This window comes from Lathamus discolor, chromosome 7, assembly GCF_037157495.1.
Source record: "Lathamus discolor isolate bLatDis1 chromosome 7, bLatDis1.hap1, whole genome shotgun sequence".
Taxonomy (NCBI): domain Eukaryota; kingdom Metazoa; phylum Chordata; class Aves; order Psittaciformes; family Psittacidae; genus Lathamus; species Lathamus discolor.
Genome location: NC_088890.1, coordinates 1,565,263 through 1,587,853, shown reverse-complemented (window position 1 = coordinate 1,587,853; position 22,591 = coordinate 1,565,263). Strand labels below are relative to the sequence as shown.

The following is a 22,591-nucleotide window of genomic DNA, read 5'->3' as shown; positions in this document are numbered from 1 at the left end:
GCGCTCATCCGGCCTGATGGGCTGACGGACACTCCCACCACGCTAAAAGCATCCTGGGCTGTCATTACTAGAGCAGAAAACACAACAGACGGAGCCTGCGCCGCTGAGCCCAGGCTTTTGCTCACTCGCAACCCTAGGATGCTCCACTCCGAAGCACTGATTCCAATCCCTCACTCATCCAGAGAGGCCAGAAGTGCTGCCTCTGCTGAGAGAGTCAGGAGGAATTACACTTGCTGCCTGTTTTGTAGATAGAACGGCTTCAAACCAGGCTGAGCTTCCCACCCATGCCACATTCCATACACACAGCAACCCTCGAGGATGCCAAGCATGGAAATGCAGAAGTCAAAACCAGGAAGAATGGGTAAAGAGAGGAAATGCACTATTGCTGTGGCTGCCAGAGCAACACACTGGGTTAAACCTACCCTTGGACACATTCCTATCCATGGGATACAGCCAGGGGTGGCAGGGGCTGGGGTTGGGTCCTCTTTTATGTGCGGTTGCATTAAGGGTAAGATTCCCATTTTATTTTGATTTAATAAGCTAGTTAAAGCGTGTTAACAAAATTAAAAGTCATTATTAAAGGCAGATGTACTGGTGTATGAATAGCATCAGCTTTTCCTTCAGATGATCTGCAGCTTCAGAGTATGCTTCTAATAACCAGCTGTCGCTTACCAGCGATGTGGTAACTCTCTTATTAAATCCTAAATGGGCATATGGATGTTACATTTAAAACAGTGCTATTCCCTCCCCCCCCCCCCCCCCCATCTTTGTCTCTTTTCCCACATGCAACAGAGCCAACTCACATATTTCCTGCTATGTTTTTCCCCTCTGCTAATGGGACGCATGTTGAGATCAGAAGGGGGAAATGATGACCCATCTTTTTGTTTTTACATCCCTCTGGAAAAATCCATATGAGTCTCCCTGTGTCGAAAGCATCATAACACATCCCAGATGCCCCGGCACTGATTGTGCTATTTCTATTAGGAGCTGCTGAGCTGCCCATGGAAGCTCCTCAACCACAAGCCCTGTTTGTCCAGACCTGCCACGTTCCTCAGCAGCTTTGCAGTAACAGCCACTCTTGGACAAGCCACCAAGAGCCACTCAGCACAAACCCCTCCTTGGTCACAAACTGCACATTCAGGGGATGACAGAACCTGGGGCACCGTGGGGCTTAAACCTGTGCCTGTGATGAGGTGAAGGGTTAAGAGAGAAAATCAATTTCACTTGCAAGGTCCCAGTAGGACTTCAGTAAGAACGCCACCAGATTGAAACGGTGCGTCAAATCAGGGGAGCACTTCCACCTCCTATTGCCATTCCACATCTTCTGCTTTATAGGTGAGGTGAACGTAATTGGTGATGCAGGAGGCAGTACCTGTACCTTCCAGCCACGATGAGAGGGGATGGAGAGGATTTAGCTCCTCTGCCAGGTCACCCCAACAGGCTGCAGCTGCATCAGCCAAACAGGAAAAGCAAGAAGGGCCAATTCTGCTCTGTCCTCCATGGGGTCCAACATTACGGCTCAGCTCACCCAGACCACTTGTTCTCTGTGAAGGGAGCACTTCCCAGTCATTCCTCTCCAGGATGCCGTCTGGGAGCTGCCTCTGTGCTGTCGCTGTACCTGCCCAGCTATCAGCACTCGCACCAGGCAGAAGGTAATGCCAGCAGGTCAGCCACCACACTGGAAAGCCTTGCCTTGATCTTTCCTCTGTGGGAAGGAGCCGGCACCCTCCTTTGACTCCATTTCTCCATCATTACCAGGGGGAGCCAGGACTTGTTACACATCAGGTAAGAGCATCTCTTGCTATAAGGTCTGAAAGAAACAGAAGCAGATTCCTCTTTGCACCCCATGGAGATGAATAGCTGGACTGTCTGCCCCAGGCTATGGCCACTCCTGCCCTAAGAGGCAATGGGGAGCATCACGGGACTCGCTCTCCCCTCCTGTGCTCTCCTCTAGGCACTGCTACCAGCCATAAACACAGGATGTTTCTGGTCTAAACTTCCCCATCCTTGTGTCTGAAGGTCCTGCACACTGTGCTATCAATCATCCACAGCAATATTAAGCTGTCCATTCACTTCAGGATCAAGTGTCTCAGCAAAAGCAGGAGCAGAGTCCAAACACAGAGCATCCCCCATCCCTGATCTCATTACAGCCCAGCCACGTGCACAAACCCCTTTTCCCTCCAGGTCTCTCTTCCCACAGCACTGACCACAGCTCATAAATGAATAAGTGCATGTATTCCTTAAATCAGGTTTGCGGTGAGGGAGACACTGAAGATGAAGTGGAGGAAGGGGAGAGAAAACAAAACCAACACAAACAGCTCAAACACTGCAAAACGCTCAGCAACACGTCAGTCCTTCAAAGCCACAAACCCCTCGGTCCCTATCCACCGGTCGGATTCACTAAGAGGTTTACTGCCAATGCCAGTGTGAAAGGCAGTGGTGCGTGAGGACCCGGAATCCTCTGTTCTGCCTCCAATTATGTGCCAAGCAAAACTCAGGGAAAAAGAAGACAACAAACACAAACCAACAAAAGCCCAACTAATCCACAGTCGTTCTTTAATCTTGTGCAGCTTATTAAAACCAAGAGGACAAGATAATCCACCCAGCCTGGCAACTTGGAGGCGGCTCATTCCCTCTCCAGAAGAAATCAGCTCGTGTTTTCTCTCAGGGGTCCCCAGAGGCTCAGGGACCAGAAGACACTGGCAATATGCTGCAGAAGGGAAAAAGGAAAGGGAAGGTAATTACGGAAAAGGTTCAGATGGAAATGTGTTTCTGCACATCTGCTGGGGGTGGCAGGATGGGTACACACATCAGGAGATGCTGGCTCCATACTCCTGGTCATCAGAGGACCACACTGGAGAGGCAGGGACAGGGCTGTCGGTGGGATGGGCAGCTCCAATGGTTTGGCCTCAACAGCCTAATGTGCAAAAGGGCTGAAGAGGAGGAAAAGGCTGTACTTTGCAAGCTGCACAGCCAAAGAGATCTGGGCTGGATGGGGCACATAGAGGGAAAGAGCTGGGAAGGGTGGACCGTTATCAGAGCACTTGCTCATCACTTCTGTTCACATCCCACCTCCATCACAGACTCCCATAAGCCAAGGATGGAAGTGGCTCAAAGGGACACACATACCCAGTGGGGCAGCAGAGCTGCATGACCCCAAGTGCTGCGGAGGAACCGGGAGCAGCAACAAACCTGGTGGAGCAAAGGTGCCAAAGGCTCTGCTTCCCTCCGGAAAGGTGGGAAAGAGGAGGTGGCAAGGCAGCAACGCCTTCACTAATGATGGATGAAGACGTATGACAAGGTGGAATAAGATCATCCGGGTCCATCACCACTTGGGTAAAAGTAGTTCTATGAGGAGAGCGCTGAAAGTCCTCCCTGGAGCGGCAGGAGTGGGTTTGGATGGACATTCTTAACAGAGAGAAACTACAAAAACTCCTCATGCTGGGAGGTTAATTCCCAGAACGAATTCCTGAATTTCCCCCCAAAAAACACCCTAAACTAAACTAAAATAACCCTGCAACATTCACTCACACATCCTATCTGTAGCAGTTAAACACTTGAACACCAACTGTAGCTGCATCACGAAGACATGATAGTGCTTTAGACTCAATATTGGTGAGTGATAAGGACACTGTGGAAGAGCTGGAACTGGAAAATAACCTTGGATAGAGTGATAGATTTAAAACTTGTGCCTTATTTTGACTTACTTTAAACAGAACAGACAAATAAAGGAAAGCAGGGTGCTGCCTAAAGGTTCCAAAAGGGAAAACCCAGCCTTGGATATAAAAGGGAGGTTCAGATGTCTTTGAACCAAAGGCAAAACCCCCTGGAGATTACACCCAAAACATGTAAAATCTACTGCAGGAGCAGCTCTGAAGCAGCTCCTAAGTTGCTGGAATGAGTGGAGTGATGGGGGCAAAAGGAATGAGAACATAGAAAGGGGAATGATTAAGCAGCAAAGAGCAGGTTTTTAGGGGCTTGGAAATGAAAGGGATGGAATGAGAAATGCCAGAAGTCAAACTGAGTTAGACCTGGGAACAATATTAAAACAAACAGTGAAAGGTTCTCTGGCCGTTCAAACAGGGAGATAATAAAGAGAACAAGCGGTGTTGTGATGCAGGCTGGGGGAAGAGAGTACACACACAATCTAAGTGAGGTCCCAGGGCTAAATGAATCCTTCTCAGCAGCTCTGGATAGGGACAATAAACATGAACTGAGCTGGGTGGCCAACGTGGAAAATGTACTTCCTACAGCTGAGGTGGAAGTGAGGATCCGAGCTCTTCCTGTGATCAAGTCTTAGGGCCGGGAGATCATAGCTCTGCTTCCTGGAGGAGCTACCCCATGGAATGACAGGACTTGGAGCAAGGGCTTTGATAAATCCACCTGTAAGGACATGGAGAACATAAAACGCAGCGCCTGTACGTACGAGGGATGAAAAAGCAATCTGAGCATCTGCCAACCCAGTGCACCAGGGATGAAGTAAGGACTGGGGAGGGCTGTGAAAGATGGGGATGCCAGTCTGTCCCACTTGGGATTGTTATTTGTGTCTCACTTTTTGCTTTAAGAACTGACCTAGACAGAGGAAAAGATGAGGTTTCAGTGAATTGTTTCACGCGGTGCCATGATGGGAAGGGATTTACCATGGTGACGAGGATGAGGCTTAGCCCAGGCGATGTGGAGACAGATTGGGACATTGTGGAGGGACAGAGAGGGAGAGGGACAGGGACAGTTCAGCAAGTGGAACTCCCTGCAGAGTGGTCTCAGGACTGGCCTTAGTCAGCAGTTCCCCTAATGAGCTCATCCATGAGAAGCAGAAGAAAAGCAGGGCATGAGGATATGGCACTGGAAGCACAGCTGGAGGATCAGCACAGCTGGATGCTGCAATCCCCGAAACAAGCCCTGCAAATGGGGAATCCGTAAGCTGAAAACGACTGAAGAGGAGGAGCCCCTGCTCCTGGGAGGCAAATACGATCTGATTAGCGAGATACAGCCACAAACTTGGTGCTAAGATGTGCGCAGGGGAGAGCTTACAGCAATTCACAGCCAATTCACGGGATAAATGGGGCATCCACTCCTGAAAGGAGCAAGAGGGGCAAAGAAAGGCCATCAGGATAACCAGGGATGGGAGATGGCCCAAGAATCATAGAATCATAGAATAGTTCGGGTTGGAAAGGACCTCAAGATCATCCAGTTCCAACCCCCTGCCATGGGCAGGGACACCTCACACTAAACCATCCCACACAAGGCTCCGTCCAACCTGGCCTTGAACACTGCCAGGGATGGAGCACTCACAACCTCCCTGGGCAACCCATTCCAGTGCCTCACCACCCTCACAGGAAAGAATTTCCTCCTTAGATCCAATCTAAACTTCCCCTGTTTCAGTTTTAACCCGTTACCCCTTGTCCTGTCACTGCAGTCCCTGATGAAGAGTCCCTCCCCAGCATCCCTATAGGCCCCCTTCAGGTACTGGAAGGCTGCTCTGAGGTCCCCACGCAGCTTCTCTTCTCCAGGCTGAACAGCCCCAACTTCCTCAGCCTGTCTTCATACGGGAGGTGCTCCAGCCCCTGATCATCCTCGTGGCCTCCTCTGGACTTGTTCCAGCAGTTCCATGTCCTTTTTATGCTGAGGACACCAGAACTGCACACAATGCTCCAGGTGAGGTCTCACAAGAGCAGAGTAGAGGGGCAGGATCACCTCCTTCGACCTGCTGGTCACGCTCCTGTTGATGCAGCCCAGGATACGGTTGGCTTGAGGGAGTTTATTTGGCTGAAGGGGATGCGATTGCTGTCTCCATCCCTAGCTGTAAACAAGGGACATAGTGGAAGAGGAAGGATGATATGGGTGCTAAAACCACACAAACTAGCTAAAAACGTATCTAAGTTCAAACTGATGCTTCACCAGAGCAGGGAGGCAGCTGGGGCAAACCGTGAGCAAAAGGAGGTAAGATTTTTCAGATGGTGCCTGCTAAGAGCAGGAAAGGGGTGTAATAAGGTGGTTCTCAGCTGGGGATTTATCCAGGTACAGGCACCCACTGCTCCAAAAGGTACCGAGGGATTCTGAGCCACCAGGAATTGCCGAGACTCGGGTTTAAATCTCTGCTGCTGAAATGCAAGCGTTTATTCGGTGCAGTTCCAGCTGAGCAACTGTGTGAAACGCTGCTCCGAGACCCTCAGGAGCCTCCCAGGGAGCAGGCAAAACCACACATACTCTGTCCGGAGCTGCTTCTCTTCCTATATTAGTGTCCTTCTCATCCCTCCTCGCCACCATCAGGATCCGCATCCAAGCATCCCAGCTCGGACCCACGCCGCTCATCACAATGTGGAGACATCACCTCTGGACATTCAAGCATGAGGAGGGGCCTCAGGGAGCCAGGGGGTTCTTTGGCCACAGAACACACACCTCTGTGCCCCTCTGGGCAAGCAGGGAGCCGTGGGGTATGGCACAGTTTAGATACGTCCAAGAAATACCAGCTCGGAGCCGATGCTTTCAGAGCCACTCAGGACCTTCACAGTGACATAAGCTTACCTGGAACGAAAGAAAACAGAGCCATCTCCATCCTAACCAAATGAGAAGGTGCCAGCATACTCAGCGGTCCCCAGGGAGCAATGAACTCAACATGCACCATGGGGAACAGCCACTGTTTGGGAGATCCAGGTATCCCAATGCCAGGGTACATTTTATGAGCTCAATGCACTGTTTTCTTGCAGCAAGCACCAGACCCTGCAGGAAAGAGCCTGCTCTCCATTTTGGGGGGAATTTTGCTTCTTTTACTCCACATTATTTGTACCATCAGCCCAATGATACTGGTGAAAGCCTCCAGACCAAAGCTTGGGCTTAAGGAACGTTGCGAGTGCTACCGTGCCAGCAGCGAGCAGCATCCACAACATCGCACACAAATGCCAAAGCACCACGAAAGAGCAAACCTGAGCAGACTTAATCCTCCTCCAGCTGCTCAGCTCCCTGTTGTGCATCTCTTGCTGCTCAGCTTGGCAGCGGGGCTGAAGCCAAGAGGGAAGCCTGGGTGCTGGGAGCCGGGGAGAAGGATGCTCTGCAGTGGCTGTGCGGCTCTGCTGCCCGCAGGCATTTACATGCCACTGGTAAAGAAGTGGAGGGGAGCAGCCAGAGTGGCTGATGTACAGTGGTTTAGCAATAAAACTTCCCACTTCTCTGAGCCCATAGCTTGGTATAAGAGCAGGCAGTTCAGTCCCCAGCAGACTCCTAAGGCAGCCAGCAAGGTGAGTACAGCAGGCATTTACCTGTCCCTTGTCCAAAAGAGACACGTTTCCAACTTCCTCCGCTTCAGTAGGTCTCGGGACCCTAAACCACAACAGAGCAGAGCCAAGCAAGCCGCATGGGATGCTGTGGACACATGCCCAGCGCTGCTACAACCCACCCCATAGCACTTGCACACCCATTGCGCAAACCAGCTCCCATCACTTTGCTCTGTGCCACGCACGCTGCAATCCCTCCCCATCCTCCTGCATCCCCCAGGGGCTAGCCTCCTGTGGGCACTTTGTGGTCCCCACGGGGCTCTCGCCCCCCTCACTGCCCACCACACACACGTTCCCTCCCCTTCCCCTGCCCTTCTCCGCTTGTTGCACGAAGGGCGCGCTTGACCTCAATCTGTCTGCTCGGATTAGAGTCCGGAGCTGCTGCTCCCCACCGAGCACAGAGCCCTGCCAGGGCTGCAGGGACACGTCTGCCACGGTGGGTTACTCACGAGGGGCCTCACGCTGCAGTCACGGGGGGCACCGAGGTGAGAAGGGGCAGTGATGGATGCACCGCACCGGAGACACCGCTCCTGGCTGCCAGCAGGCAGAGGCAGTGCCCTGTTGAGCTGAGCTTGCTTTGGGAGGTGGAAAAGGAAGAGAAAGGGTTAAGAGGTAAAGGAGTGGGGACTTCCTATAATAACCGAGTGGAGGTGGCTGCGTGGAGCCCCAGCTGCCGGGATATGGGTCCTCTGGGTTTGCAGAAGTGTTTCTTTGGAGTACTCCAGACACACCTACAAAGAAAGGAAATAAATGGGTAAGTATACAAAACGCAGCAGGGCCCAGCCTTCGGCCCAAGGCAAGCGTCACTGCCTGGCTCAAATCCCTGTTCCCAAAATCAGTGATCTCACCCAAACAGCTCTCTGGTATCCCAAAACCAGCCCATGGTATCCCAAAACCAGCACCTGAACCGGAGATGAGCTCCTTTGACTTTCACTACCTCCTGCCCCATCCCACCAGCACCTTCTGCTCGCGTTGAGCCCAGCATCACGGCAAAGATTAACCCAAAGGAAGGACCAGAGGGAGGGGGAAGGTGCCCTTCATCCCCAGCTGGACACAAAGAGCAGAGATGTTGGACAAGGAGCTGTTCTGGGGGGGGAAGCAGGAGGATGACAGCTTCAGTGACACCCCTCACATGCACACAGCCCAGCAGGCTGGTCAGGAGGGGAGGGCAGCAAGCCCTGGAGGCCTCCGTTGTGTTGGCTGAGGATGACAGGCCAAGTCTGACAGCTCTGCATGCTGTCACCATCTATTGCATTGCGTTCCCTGAAGGACGATGGGGCAAACGCAATAGCCGGAGCCTCAAGTGGGCTACCAGGGAGCCTGGAATGGCCAAGAGCTGTGCCCAGCTGCTTGTGCCTCTCCAAGACAAGCATCTCCTCTCTTTCTATCACAAGCACCAGCAGTATTACCCCTGGTCAGGGGACAGGTCTGCTGGCAGCACCCAACCCATCACAGACTGTATCAAAACCTAAGCTTCAGAAGGGACCACACTCAGAAGGTCCAGCATCGCAGTGGCCAATGTCCTGGGGACATGAAGCTTCACTGCAGCAGAGCATCCTGCACCACAACAGCTTTTCAATACCCCAGTGCTGGGCTGCACAGCAGCATACAACCCCTGACCAAGCCCAGCACTTGATGTCCATGGGCTTCATGGTGTGGGCAGGATTCCACTTACTCTGCAGCTGAGAAATGTACATTTAGCTTCTGAAATGCCTCAAAATCTCAAGTGCTCAGCCCTGGTGAGGAGGAGAGGGATCGGTGCTGAGGGGGAAGCTCTGCTAAGTCCCAGCAGGTTTATCCATGCACAGAACCTTCAAGACCTAGGTGGAAATCCAGCTGGAAACCCCATCTAGGCTGGAGATGTGATGAGTCCGGCAGGGTTAGGAGAATCCACGCTTCACCCACTCCCTGCTCACCTCCAAGGGGAGAACGCACCACCCGCCCTGGAGTCACTGCTCTGCAAGGGAGAAAACCCATCACAACCACAGACGGACACAGCTCCGTGCTGCCCAGCCTGTTTGCTCTGTCCCCGTGGCCCCTGACTTCCAGCCAGCAGCTGGAGCGACACGATGGTGACATGACAGAGGCCTGGCTGCATCTTCATGCTGGAGTTCGGCCTTGCCATGATGTCCTGGGGCATCAGCAACGAGGAGAGCTGAGCATCCCTCCGGGTGCCCTGATGGCTGCCCTGGCTGTGCTCTCATCCCTTTGCACCCACAACCCCACGACCCAGAAGCTTCCTCTCATTTCAGCCCAGTGACAAGGAAAACAAGCTGGCAGGATGCGGAAAGGGGTCAGATGCCAGCGCGGAGAAACCCTCCGAGCCAGACGCACAAACAACCCACATCACCGCTTCCCATGGATGTCACAATAAGTAGCACAAACTGTAGCTGCAGGAAAAACAGCCAATAGACACCAATTAAATGCATGACTTGACTGCCTGTGCCACGGCAGCAGTGGTGGCTTGCTGGTGGCAGCAGAGTGTCACTGGTCATCGCTGACACTGCTGAGCTGCTGCTTCTTGCAGGGGATGCCAAGGACGGTCAGTCTCAGCAGTGTGAGACATGCCTGCGTGCCAGCGAGCTGATCACCAAGTACACCATAAAGTCACACATGTGCTGCCCTGAAAACAGGGCATCGTCTCTTTTCTGTGAGCCCAAATCTCTCTGGGGCATTAACAGTGGGTGGACACTATGGAAAATACCTCATTTAGGCTGTCCAACATCTGGGCTAGCACAGGCACGGATGTGTCTGCTATTGCTAAGCAGGATGCTACAGCCGGGACCAGCCCAGCAAAGGTCCTGGTGCATCCCTTGACATGACAGAGATCAGGATCACCCCATGCCAGAGGCATCCGGAACAGCTGCTGGGTGGCAACGTGGGACGGCCAAGAGAAACCCACACCCATCTCCAAGCCACAGCTTTTCCTTGCCAACCCACAGTGATGCCGCTGCCATTAGATTTAGGCAGCCCAAAGATGACCCCAAAGAGTTGTGCTGGTGTGACAGCCACAACAGCACCATGCTGTGCCCGGCAGCCAGGCCACAGCATCCCCAGCAGCAATCACTTCCAAACCCAGCCTGGGATGCTGGGAACCAGGCACTGGGTACCGCACCACAGGCATCCGCATCATGCTACAGCAAGTGCTCTGGGTCCCCATATTCCCCATAGCACTGATGTCTGCTCCCCTATAGCCTCCTGGTGTACCCCCAACACTGCAGCCAGAGCCCCTGGACAGCAGCATTTAGCACATCACAGCTGCAAGAAACATCCTCTTATTTAAGCTGCAGCCACTAGAGGGTAATCCAGCCCTCCGAGTTAGATCAGCTCCTTGCTTTGATGCAGTGGGCAGCAGGTAAGTGCCCGAACCCCAGCAACTAATCACCAAGTGCCTATGGACAGCCCCTGCCTAAATCAGCATCCATGGCTAGCCAGAGAGCCCTTCTGGGTACCACCGAGCTGCTGGACCAGGAGAAGGCACCCGGACCCATCGCCACGCACTGGGATGCAGTTGTGACTCTGTTTCTTCCCGTTGGATGCTGCCGCTTCTCCAGCTGATTAAGACTAGCGCAAAATAATAACACTAATAATGAAATAACATTTTAAACCCCCACCATAACCCTGAAATCTTCATTAATTATGAATTTTGCATGGCAACCGTTACTAAGAGAGTCTCCTCTGAAACTGATGTTCAAAGAACTTTACATCAAATCTTCAAACAGCTGAGAAGGTTCAAGCTACAAAGTCGAAGCATCTGTTGCTTTCCATGCATTTTTCAGTGGGGAGATCAGAGAGGAGGAAAAAAGTGTACAAAATAATCCTGGTTCTGCTTTATTATTTAAATACAATGACAGCCCACGATATACACTCTGCCCAGAAAGGGAGAAAGCAAAAATGAAGGCACAGGGTTACGCAGCTCTACCTACTGGAGCCAAAAATATAATATGCTGCCATTTGCTTTAAATTTAGCCCTTCTGGGAAATGCTGCATTAACAGCCCTGGGGGATGAAGTCTAAAACAGGCAAAGAAGGGCAACGTTGCAGCAGAAACAATGAGCTGACAGTCACATCCCTCCTCCCACTGCCGTGCGAAGCCTGGCTATGGTGAGAACATCAGGACGCACCTCCCATCTGATTCCACCTCCCTTCATCCCAGGCAGTGGGCAGAAAGGGGTGTCCTCTGTGCCTGTGGGGAGGACTGAGCAGGCTTTTAGAGCTGGCTCCTAAAAACTGCCTTTAAACACACTTCCTGCGCCAAGCTTTTTGCTCCAAGGGATGGTAGGGATCTATAGACCAGCGCCTCTTCACACCCAAGAGGTTCCTCCCACCCAATGAGGCCTCCACCAGACCTTCCATATACTAGACTTCTCATATGAAAAAGAATAGCATCTTTTCACCCAAACCTGGCTCCTTCAAGGAATAAACCAATAACCAACATTCCCAACAGTTTTCAAGGCTTTGCAAAATATTGGGTGTCACACAGGATCGGTGTCACCTTTCAGTGTAATGCTGACGGTTTTTGCTCAACAGGGAGAGATTTCCAGCAGCATTTGGATGGAAGACGTCCACTGAACGCACAGCACAGCAACCTGTAGCTGCGGTACCCTCAGAAACGTGACCCAGAGGTTGGCAGGTCCCTGCACTTGGGGTGTTCCAACTGCTTTCCCTGGAGCCTCGAGCATTGCTGCATTGGAAGAGCAATACCTGGGGAGAGGTTTGCCAGCAGAAAGCCTTTCTTTCAGTGGGAAACCCGACTTCAGCTTCCAAACCATGGGATTTTGGGGTCTGCTGCTCCTTCGAGAGCTAATGTTGGGTTGGAAGAAACCAAGTCTGCCACAGGTAGGTTCATGGAACGCCAGGAACCAAGACCGATTGGCAAACTTCAGACGAAGGATAACTGGGAATGGCTTCTTGGGCCACTGTACCAAATCCCTGCTGTCACAGGCAGGGATATATTATCCCTTCAGACACATAAAACACATAAAAGCGCAAAGCTTTGGGTTTGGGATTCAAATCCCCCAAAAAGGAGCATGGAGCGGGCGTGGGATAGACTGACCGGCTCCCCAAAGCCTTGTAATTCATGACCAAGTCCTGCCTCGGACCCATCCTCAAGCATCAAAACTGTCCTCAAGGCACAGTCTTCTGCTGCTGCAGCGAAGGTGAGGAAGGTGTCAAACTCCTTCGAGGAGGCTTTTTGTGCCCGGAGAGCAGAGCTTTCAGCCCCGGTTCATTTGGAGGCAGCTGCTTGCTGGTTCAGCGCAGGCAGGGATGAATTACTAAATGCTGCTCCTAAAGGCATGTAAAATGTCCTGGCCGTGATCACGCTGAACTCCCGGCCATCCTCTTGTTTTCAGTGTAATTTGTCATTTCAATTTGGGCCCCGACAGTTCAGCAGCCCCTGGGGCTTGGTTGGGTCAGGAGGATCACAACAAGAGGAGGAACAAGGAATTAATGCTTTCGGAGAGCTCCATCCCAGCTCCCATCTCACCCAGACCCACCTGAGCCCCTCAGGCAGCTCCTGCCCTGTAAATCCCATCAGGTTCCACCATCTCCTGCCCCTGTGCCCAGCCGGCAGCAGTCAGAAGCAGAGGCTGAATCCAGTGCAGAGATTCCCTCCTCCCCAGGCAGCGCGTTTCAATTACCACAGCGAGGGCTTCCAAGTGAATTTATCAAACTGGGCCTATAAAGCAAATTGAATAATCTCATGCTTCAGACCTATAAAATATAAGTATTACGTTTGAAAGTGCTTTGACAAAGTAATAAAGACGGAGAGTGAGGGAAAGGAGTGAGGAGAGCAACCAGCTCCTGGTTAGTGTGCGTTGGAACTGAACCCAGTCCACAACCGGCTCCAAGGTGGGATCCACTGCAGTGCATGTGGTTGTGAGACTGCACAATGTGGATGGGAAGCTGGTAAACTTGAAGGTATAAGGCTGCCCGATCACTCATTTTGTCCAAGACCAATCCCTTCACTGCCAGACCTCCAAAACCAAGACCTGGGGGCAGAGCTGGAGATAATGGAGACCTGATAGGAGTTAGACACCCTTCACCTCTGGCAGATTAAAGCCATTCTCCTTGTCCTGTCCCTACAGGCCCCTGTCCAAAGCCCCTCTCCAGGTTTCCTTAGCCCCTTTAGGCACTGATAGCTTCTTTAAGGTCTTCCTGGAGCCTTCTCTTCTCTGAAGTGCTGCAGCCCTCACAGCATCTCTGTGGCCTCCTTTGGACTCACCCTAACAACTCCACATCCCTCTTGAGCCCACCTTCCCCTCGGTGTTTCCCTATTTAAACCAGCCTGCCAAGCTGCGAGGTGATGGAGCGGGGTGGTAAAACCATGCACCCAGCCCTTCGGAACATTCGGAACTCATTATCCAGCCTCTGAATGCCCCCTGTGAGCTTCCAACCACAGCAAAAGCCCCTCCAGCCCAGGCAGGCATCAGACCCCTCTCCGTTCCGTGTTACTTACTCTCCACTCGCTGCTTTCCTTCTGCCCCAGTGCTCCCGCTGCTCACACATCCCTGCTCTGCCTTTAACCCCGGTTTGGTTTAGGGTCTGATTAACTCTTGATGCTGAAGGGTTTTGCCATCAAAAGCCTTCGTTGCCATGGTAACGGGGGGGGGTATCCAAACCAAGGCATCCAGGTAGCGCGGGGTCAGCAGGATGGAGGAGCCTCCAGGGATGCTCGAGTCCCGCTCCATGGGGTTCCCGTGCCTCCTCCCCACCACCAATTAGCGCAGATGAGAGCCGAAATCCCGCTGCCCTCTTTGGTTCCCTCCCTGCATTAACACCGGCTCACAGACTCTTCTTCCCCCCTCCCTTTTCTTTCTCTTTTTGCGCCATGTGTCACTAATTTTACTCATTTTCTGAGTTTGTCTGGAATAGTAAAAGATTTGATTAGAGCGTTCCCGGTTTTAATTGTAATTAGGACAGTCATTGTAGGAGCTATAAAAGGAAATTGGGCTACTGCTGAGTGGAAGAGCCCCTGAGAGAACAGGAGCTGCGAAGGGAGGATTTCGTTCATAAAAAAGAGGGGGAAAAAGCCAGTTTGGGGAAGAACTCAAACTGCAGCTCAGGGGAGTGTGACCCAAAGGCAGCTGGGGCTGTCACAAAGCGTGTTCGCAGCATGGCTCATGAGAGGTTTCTTCCTGCTGCAGCCTTCTGCATGACCTTGGGAGAAGCAGCTCTGCTCTTGTGCCTCAGTTTCCCCCTCCGGGACCCATCTGAGTGGTTGGGGAGCTAACGATTGTCATTACGATGTACATCGTGTTCGCTTGCGATAGAGGTGAGCGTCGCAATAACCCCATCACTCACCAGCAGACACCACACTGCGGCTGCGCTGGCCCTGGGCACCATCCAGGTCCCAGCGTTGGATGCTGGACATTTCTGCTTTGTTCCAGCAGAGGGAGGGGAAGGCTGGGTCAAACCCATCCCAGCGCTGTTCCTGCAGGAAGAACACCTACAAATAGCATGTGCACAGTCAGAGCAGTCAGCACCTTCAAAGCCCTTGGGGAAGTGAGGGTCCCCCAGCCGTAGCATCACCCCACATTGTTGGCCACACGTGCCAGTCATACAGTGGGGGATCACCATTGGGGACCAGAGGCACACAGGCTGTACCTATGGCTGTTTCTCAACCGACTTCATGGCATGAAAGGATTGCCCTTGACAGTCCTGGCCAAGATTCCCAGCCGTGGTCACCACCAGCCCCTCCAAAAGGGAAGCCTCTGTGAAGTGGGAGCAGGCAGTGCCTGGAATAGTGCCATTGCCCTCTGCCCCACGGCTTTGCAGGATGGTTTAACAGCATCTCCCATGCTGTCACCCCAATGCCATAACATTCCAGATGAATCAATGCCCTCACTCCACAGGGAGAGATGGTGTTTTCCTGAAGCCATCATTTCCCTCTGTTCAGAAACCAACCCACAGCGAAGCTCTGCCTGCTCCTGGCACATCAACGTGGATCAGCTGCCGCCTGCCACCTCCTAATGATGCCCCCTCCTAATGATGCCACCTCCCATCTGAGCCCCAAGCTGTGGCCCTTTACCACTATGTTTAAAGCAAAGAGCAACATAGACCAGTGGCCTCCCAGTATGGCTGGAATTGCCATCAGTGCGGGTGGCCAGGGAAAGGGATGCTGCTCCACTCACCCTTTGCTGCCTTCAGAATTCATGGATTGCTCTTCTCCTCCCTCTTCCCAGTGGCTCAGGAGAAACTCAATCCTCACCTCGAGTGGGAAGAAACCCCCTTGTTGCATCCTTCAGCTCGCAGGACCCCGTGATGCTGCTCTGGCCTTTCCCATCCTGAACCCAGGATACGGGCTGGTGCTCACAGCCCATGTCAATACTCTAGCTGGGGTTTAACTTACATAGCATATCATATCGTATTGCATTACATTGTATCACATCATCTTATAGTAATAATTATAGATTCCATATATGTATTATCAATATATAGTTTTAATTATATAGCATATTAATATAGATTCTATATATGTATTATCAATATATTATATATCTTTAATAGACATGTATTATATTTCTATATATCTCTTATGTATGAGAGCTGAAAGCCTCTCTCCTGCGGGAAGTGGCTGCTCCCCCAGATACCCAAATGTAGGACACATCCCTTTCATGCAGGATTATGGCTGGAACTGGATGAGCTTCAAGATCCCTTCCAAACCATTCTATGGTTATATAGAGAGACCCAAAGCAGGAGAGCATCTCTTGAGGCTGGAGAGGACAAGGAGATGCGCGGGGAAAGCACAAGGCCATGGTGATGGCGCAGGAAGAGAGGTGTGGAAAAAAGACCTTCAGCCCCGACACCGGTGCCCTGGGATGTGCCACTCACCTGGATCCCACGTTGGGCTGATGTGATGCCATGGGGCTTCCTTGAATCCCAGCGTCTGCTGGGGCTGGCTCCCGGCACAGGGGTTAGCATCACCTCAGGCAGCAGTGTGTGTCATCCGTTGAGAGGTTCGCATTCGATCCTTTAATCAAATAAGGTGCATTTGTGGGTTACACGATCGTTTGCAGGCCTGGATAATCTTTTCCTGCTTAGCTCTGCGCTAGAGCTGAGCAGGCAAACAAAGACGTTTGTAGCTGTCGTTGGAGGCCCTGGCTTCATTCCAGGAGCTTTTACTACTTGGGAAAAACGGGTGCAATTTGTATCAAAGAACACCCTGGCGATGGCGAAATACAAGAGATTCATTTATTTGGCCAACCAGGAGGGTTTTAAGCTTCCGTTCCCTGATAAAACAATAGGAGAAACATTAAGGGGGAAGACAGAGCACAAAAATCCTGCCTGCGAAGGGCTCAGAGTAAAGCCACAAAGTCCACCCGAATCCACTCTCAAACCTCCATCAACCACCCAAACGTGAGCACCTGGAACAGCCCCAGGGCTTCTTTTGGGGTGCAAACAGCCCCGGCTCAGCATCCCCATCCCCAGACACGCACCCAGCATCCTGGTGTGCATCGCGCCACCCTGGCACCATGGATCCATCCATCCATCCCAGAGCCACCCGCTCGCATCACCCCGACACACAGGCGAGACACGGGCTGTAGCAAAAATGTTTAATCTCTCCTTGATGCGTGTGTTTATTTACAAGTACTAAATCTGAAGACCATTAAAATAGGAAATAGCAGGATATTTACACGCTCAAAGGGCGGTCGGCCAGCCACGCTGGCCTGTTGCTTCAAGTCTGAAACAATCACAGAAAGGTCATCAGGACTCCCGATTATTATCATTATCATTATTATTATCATCATCAGCATCATCTTTTTTCCCCATTTCATGTTTTAAAACTACAAAATCTCTGCCTTTCGCCGGGCCCACGTTCGGTTTCCCGTTGCTTTCCTAAAGGACAGCTCATTGTGCGCTTTGGTCGGGAGCAGGGAGCCCAGGGGGGATGCCACCATCCATTCCCCTGCTCCCTGTCCCCCAGCCCTGGGGGTGACACAGGGCTCCCGGGGACACTGGGGGTGCTTCCAGGCTGGACTGCCCTTGGGTTTCAACCCCAAACTGAAGAGAAAAGGCAATGTGAGCAGAGGAGGGCGGGGAGGGACCCCAGGAGCTCCACACAACACAGGCTCAGGGCTGGGGATGCTTCACCTTATGGGTGATACCACCAGTAAGAAGAGTCCTGGGACTGCTTCCCAGCCTCTCCCTGCCTTTCCCAGTTCCTAGGCAGGGTTAGACAGGGATGGCCAGCCCAGCCAGGCGGGGGGACGAAGGACAGGCTGCCTGGCACAATTAAGGACACCGGGCATCATCACATGAAAGGCAAAGGTAGCACCAAGGAGCACCAGAGGCTGCGGGCAGCATTGCAATGCCAACCTCACTGACCACCACCACCACCCATCGGAGAGCAAAGGGATCCTGCAGGGCTGGGGGGGGTACTGGGGGCTTCCTTTGGAGGAGCAAACCACAGACACCCCAAAGCTGCACCAGGAGGAAACCAACGGGAACCCATCCCCAGGACCACACCGCGGGCTCTCAGCATCACTATAGGGTGGGAAGAGCCAAGCCACAGCACAAGGGGAGCCCAAAGAGCACAGCCTCACCACAGCACTGCCAGCATGACCCCCAAGGACCTCCAAATCCAACCTGGGCCCACCATGGCCAAGAAAGTCACCTGCCCCTCCAGCCTGGCCAAGGGGGCACCCACAGAATCCCAGGATGGATGAGGGAAGGGTCTACCGCATCTGCTCCAACCTCCCTGCTCAAGCAGGTTTTATCCAGATGGCTCGAGTATTCCCAGGGACGGAGACTCCACAACCTCTGCAGGCACCTATTCCAATGGTGCCGCCCTCACAGGAACGTTCTTCCTTATGTTCAGGTGGAGCTTCCCACAGCATCACTGCTGGCAAAGCAGCAGGCCAGTGAACTCTGCTCTTACAGTGCTTCCAGCCCTTGTTTATCAACAAGGAATGCTCTTAGCAACCCATCTCCATCCCTCCAACCAGCAATGGCGAGGGTCCCACCATCCCCTCTCAACCACCACAAAACCCACACCTTTGGCTCCCTCAGACCAAAGCTCCCCAAGATGCTCTCACCCCCGCACCAGGCAGGACCCAACGCTGCTTTCAGAAACACTTAAAGCCACCTTTCCCCTTCCACCGGACCACAACAACCATTGATGCACAACCACCATCCTCCAGGCGATACCCAGGACCTCCTCCAATGCCCTAAGGAAGCAGCTTTGGGACAACCTCACACCAAAGTGAGCCCCAAGCATCCCTCTGTCCCATGGCAGCGCGTGTGCAAAGGACCCCCCCCAAGGGGGGATGCTGGCAGGCGGCAGTGCCCACTTATAACTGTCCTTTAAGGCTCCCAAATGCCAACGTTTGAGATGTGAACCTCTGAGGACTTCTCTTTTTGCCTTTTTCTTTTGATTCTTTTGGACAAGAAAGTGACAAATCAATCGGAAACAAAACGAAAAGCAGGTCTAAAGAAAGCTGAAACAGTCAACACTTGCAGGGGGGGGTGTTTCATAGGGTCTTTTTTCTTCTGTTCCTTAAAAAGATCAACTCAGACTAAAATCTAGCACAGTCATGCAACAGCCCACAGCTCTCAGGAATCCAGCCACAGCTCGGGGATCGGAGGGACACAGTTCTCACTTCTTCTGCAGACACAGCTTTGCTGTTGCGGTTGGGTTGGTGGTTGGGTTTCCTTCCGTCATCCCTTCGAATCAGCATCTTCTTCCGTTCCCTCCTCCTTCGAACGCAACCAAACCGAACGAAATCACAACGGAGCGAGAGACGTGCAGGCTTCAAACGCTTGCTCTGCGGGGTGAGAAAGGCTTGGAAGCGTCTTCCAGACCGTTTGGTATCTTCTCTTGAGTCGTTTGCTTGAGACTGGCTGTGTAAATTCATTTCCTAGTTACACTGGTTCCAATCCCCTTCAGTAACTATACAGCACCCCACTGGGGTGCGAGAATTAGATTGTAACCACATATATATATATACACACTTTATTTTTTATCCTTTTTAATTAAAAACTTCATTATTTCTCCCTCTCCCCCCCCCCCCCCCCCCTTAACTTGGGATTTAAGGGAACGGACAGAAATCAACTGGGCTTCTTCCCACTTGGATTTCGACAGCCACTTGCTCCTGGCAGAGTCTGGCTCCGTGCGCCATGGGCTGGGCAGCGATGGGAGCTCTTGGTACAGGAAAGGAAAGGGTTTTGCTCGTGGTTTTGGGAAGTTTTTGGTCACCTGCTGCTGTCTGGAGCAGCGTTCAGCACCTTTGCATCTCTGGAAAGCACAAACCTGCGAGGATCCGACACTCCCAAGGGGGCGGCTGAGGAAGACCACGGGGTTCCCACTGAACCCCCCCCCCCGGCAGGATGGAGGTGGTGGAGGGGAGAGGGGGTGACAGCAAGGAGAGAAAGGGGGAGAAGGAAGGAAAAGACAGAGAAAGAAAGGTCAGTCTGGGGCTGGAAGTCCTGCACGTGTGTGGGCTTCCCGGGTGGACAGCCCCATGCAGCCGAGTATCCCGGTCCCTCAGTGGGGTGGCCACCCGGAGGGGTTTGCCATAGGGATCCTGGTTTGGAGACACTAAGGAGCTGCCTCCCCTTTTCCCCAGGGATCTGGTCCCTTCCCCAGCATCAGCACAAGATGATGGGGAGGAAGAAAACATAAAGAGGCTTCGTTAAGGCTGCTCCAGCACCAGGGGATCTGCCATAAACCCCAGGCTGGCTCTGCAGGACCCCCCCAGCAGCTCCCAAACCTTGGCATTGTCCCATGGACAGCGCTTCCAAGACCTCCCCACGGCCAACGGGCTGGGAAAACAGGGATGCGCCCAACAAAACACTGACCACCCCATAGTGATCCGTCAGGAAAAGTAAAAGCCAACCTTGGGATCCCACTTCCTCTCTGACCCTGACCTCCAGACCCATTCCAGCAGCATTTCAATGAGAGCATCTACTCAGCTAACGAAATTCCCACTTTTTTTTTTTTCCTATTTTTCGTGTTTTTCCACACTAAACAACATTCAAATAAAACATGGCACAGGACGTAGTTCAGAAATACCAAAGCTCAGGGATTCCTCCCTTTCCTGCCCACCCCAAACCTCCCCAGCATCACTCCTTTAGCTTAGGCTTTAAAACCATTTTTGTTAGTTCATTGCAAAAAAATTTAGTAGAACATTGGTGGGTTTTTTCTTTTCTTTTTTTCTTCTTTTCCCCTCCCGTTTTTTTTGTTATTTTCTCTTTAAATTAAAAATTTTGTCTCATGTAAATTGTGCAAATGTAGCAGTTAACACTAGTGGCAGAAGGCCAGAGAGAGAGAGAAGAAGGAGAGACAGAAAACCAGAGAGGAAGAGGAGGAGGAAAGGGGTTGGACAGCAGGAGGAAGGAGGGGAGAGCAAGTCAAGTACAGTAAAAACAGGAGCCCACCCCCCTCCCTCCAACCAAAGCAACAACAACATCCCAAAGCCATCCTCAAGCCCCGCGGTCCCGACCCTCCGTCCTCGTGGGCTCTGCCCGGGCAAGGGATGCCCAGCGGGTCCATGGGGCAGGCAACCCCCCTTCTCATCCCCTTGGCATCGCCTCTGTGCAAGGTCCCTGCTGCATCCCGGTTGGACCGGGGGGGGTGGTTCGTGTGTGGGTCAAGGGGGTGTTATCGCCGCTGCCGTCGGGATGCGGGGTGGGGTTTGATCCGCTGGAGCGCGAGGAGGTTTCCTTGTTCGGTGGTGGGAAGCGTGCGGAGAACGCGGCGGCTCCGTGGCTCCGGCCGGTCCCAGCCCCAAAGTCTTCTTCTGGCCACGGGTGCCCTGGTCGGTTCCGTGCTGCCGCCGCTGCCCCGGTGCTGGCTCCGCGCCGCCACCGCCGCCGTCTCAGCTGCTTAAGGCCATTGTGTCGATCGCCTGCTCCAGCTTACTCCTCAGCCGCTGCCGCCGTGCCTGCTCGTCCTTCTCCAGCGCGGCCAGGATCTGCAGAGGGGAGGAGAGAGGGTGAGGAGATGCCTTCCTACACAGAGGATCCTTGCTGCCCGTGGATCATCACGGCATGGGGATGTAGTCCTGTGGGAAGTGGTGTGCGTTTGTTCCCATCCCTAACAGGGCCAGGAAAGGGGCAAACGGGGCGCAAAGTGGAGGGTACGGCACTGAGTGCTGCCACCCCACAGACAGAGCCTCCCCTCTGCAGTAACATCGAGGACCTGCTTCATACTAATGAGAAGCCAACTTGCGCGTGGGGAAACGCTGAAAACAATCATCCATCACCAGATGGAGGGTGAACCCCAAAACCAAGTCGACGACACCTCCCCACCGCGTCCACGTCTCCGACGTGCCTGTAACATCCTAGAGAAGCAGGGGTTGCGTTTCAGAGACCACAATCAAGCCATAGCCTGGCCCCACAAGCCCAAAAAGACCAAATCCATGAGGTTTCAGCTGCCACCAGCGGTAAAACCCCGTTTATCTCTCCCCATGGTGGACAGTGGGTGGTACTGGGATAATGGAGTGGGACACCAGATGGATACACCAGCAAAGCCTGCCTCACTGGGACCCTCAGTCCTGTGCGAGGAGAGCACCCAGACACCCAAGGTTGACTTTCCTCCCTTGAAAGCCCCTTTCTCTAAACAAGCTCCTGCCTATGATGACAGACCAAAGGATGAAGGGATGGTCCCCTGCTCCAGGCCATGCCTCAAGGGCTGAGGCAGGACCAGCAGCAGCAGGAGGATGGAGGATGAGGCTCAGAGTGAGGAGAAGGGGGTAATGGAGCATAAACCAAAGGGCCGGCTGCCCTCCCCGCACCAGGAGTCTCGCCTGACTGACGTGATGCCGGCAGAGCAGAGAAGCTGATTTATAAAACCAAACCTGACACAAATCTCATCTCCTCGGGTGAGCTGGTTGGGAGAGCAAATTTTTGTGCAATTAAATACCAAGGCATCCATCAAAGGGGACTTGATTAACCATTTCATTGGCTGCATAATTGGAAACAAACTGTTGTATAATTAATAGACTTACCAGGAGGCAGGCAAAGTCCATCAGGAGCCCTACAGGTAACTTCTTAATGGGGAATTGGCTCCCTTTGATTAGGAGCTGCGGCAGCGTTGGCGGCTGGGGAGCAGCATTGCTGTGTGTGCAGCACCCCGCTCTGCCATGCTCCAGCCTGCAGCCATGGCACGCTCCAGCCCTGTGCCAGGCTTTTTGGGAGAGGAGCAGGCTGCTCCCTGCCTGCTGGGGCACTGAGGGATGCTCGATGGAGAACCTCTCCCCATAGGAAAAGGGAAAGATGCATCCTGACCCCGGCACCAGCTTCCGACAAGGGGAGAATCCATCGGGGAGAACCAGGCACTGATTTACCTCCCCTGGCAGCAATGACCCTGCGGTGCAG

The 22,591-nt window shown here is 52.9% G+C and overlaps 1 protein-coding gene across 5 annotated transcripts in view; it reads right to left on the bottom strand.

The window, feature by feature from the left end:
* Positions 1 to 16,813: 16,813 nt before the first annotated feature.
* PLXNA1 (plexin A1) overlaps positions 16,814 to 22,591 on the bottom strand; it is a 106,592-nt gene continuing 100,814 nt past the window's right edge. For all 5 annotated transcript variants that reach the window (XM_065687772.1, XM_065687771.1, XM_065687775.1 and 2 more), the window contains one exon: positions 16,814 to 21,186. In XM_065687772.1, coding sequence (XP_065543844.1) covers positions 21,091 to 21,186 — 96 coding nt within the window. In that variant the 3' untranslated portion in view covers positions 16,814 to 21,090. The remainder of the gene's footprint in view (positions 21,187 to 22,591) is intronic.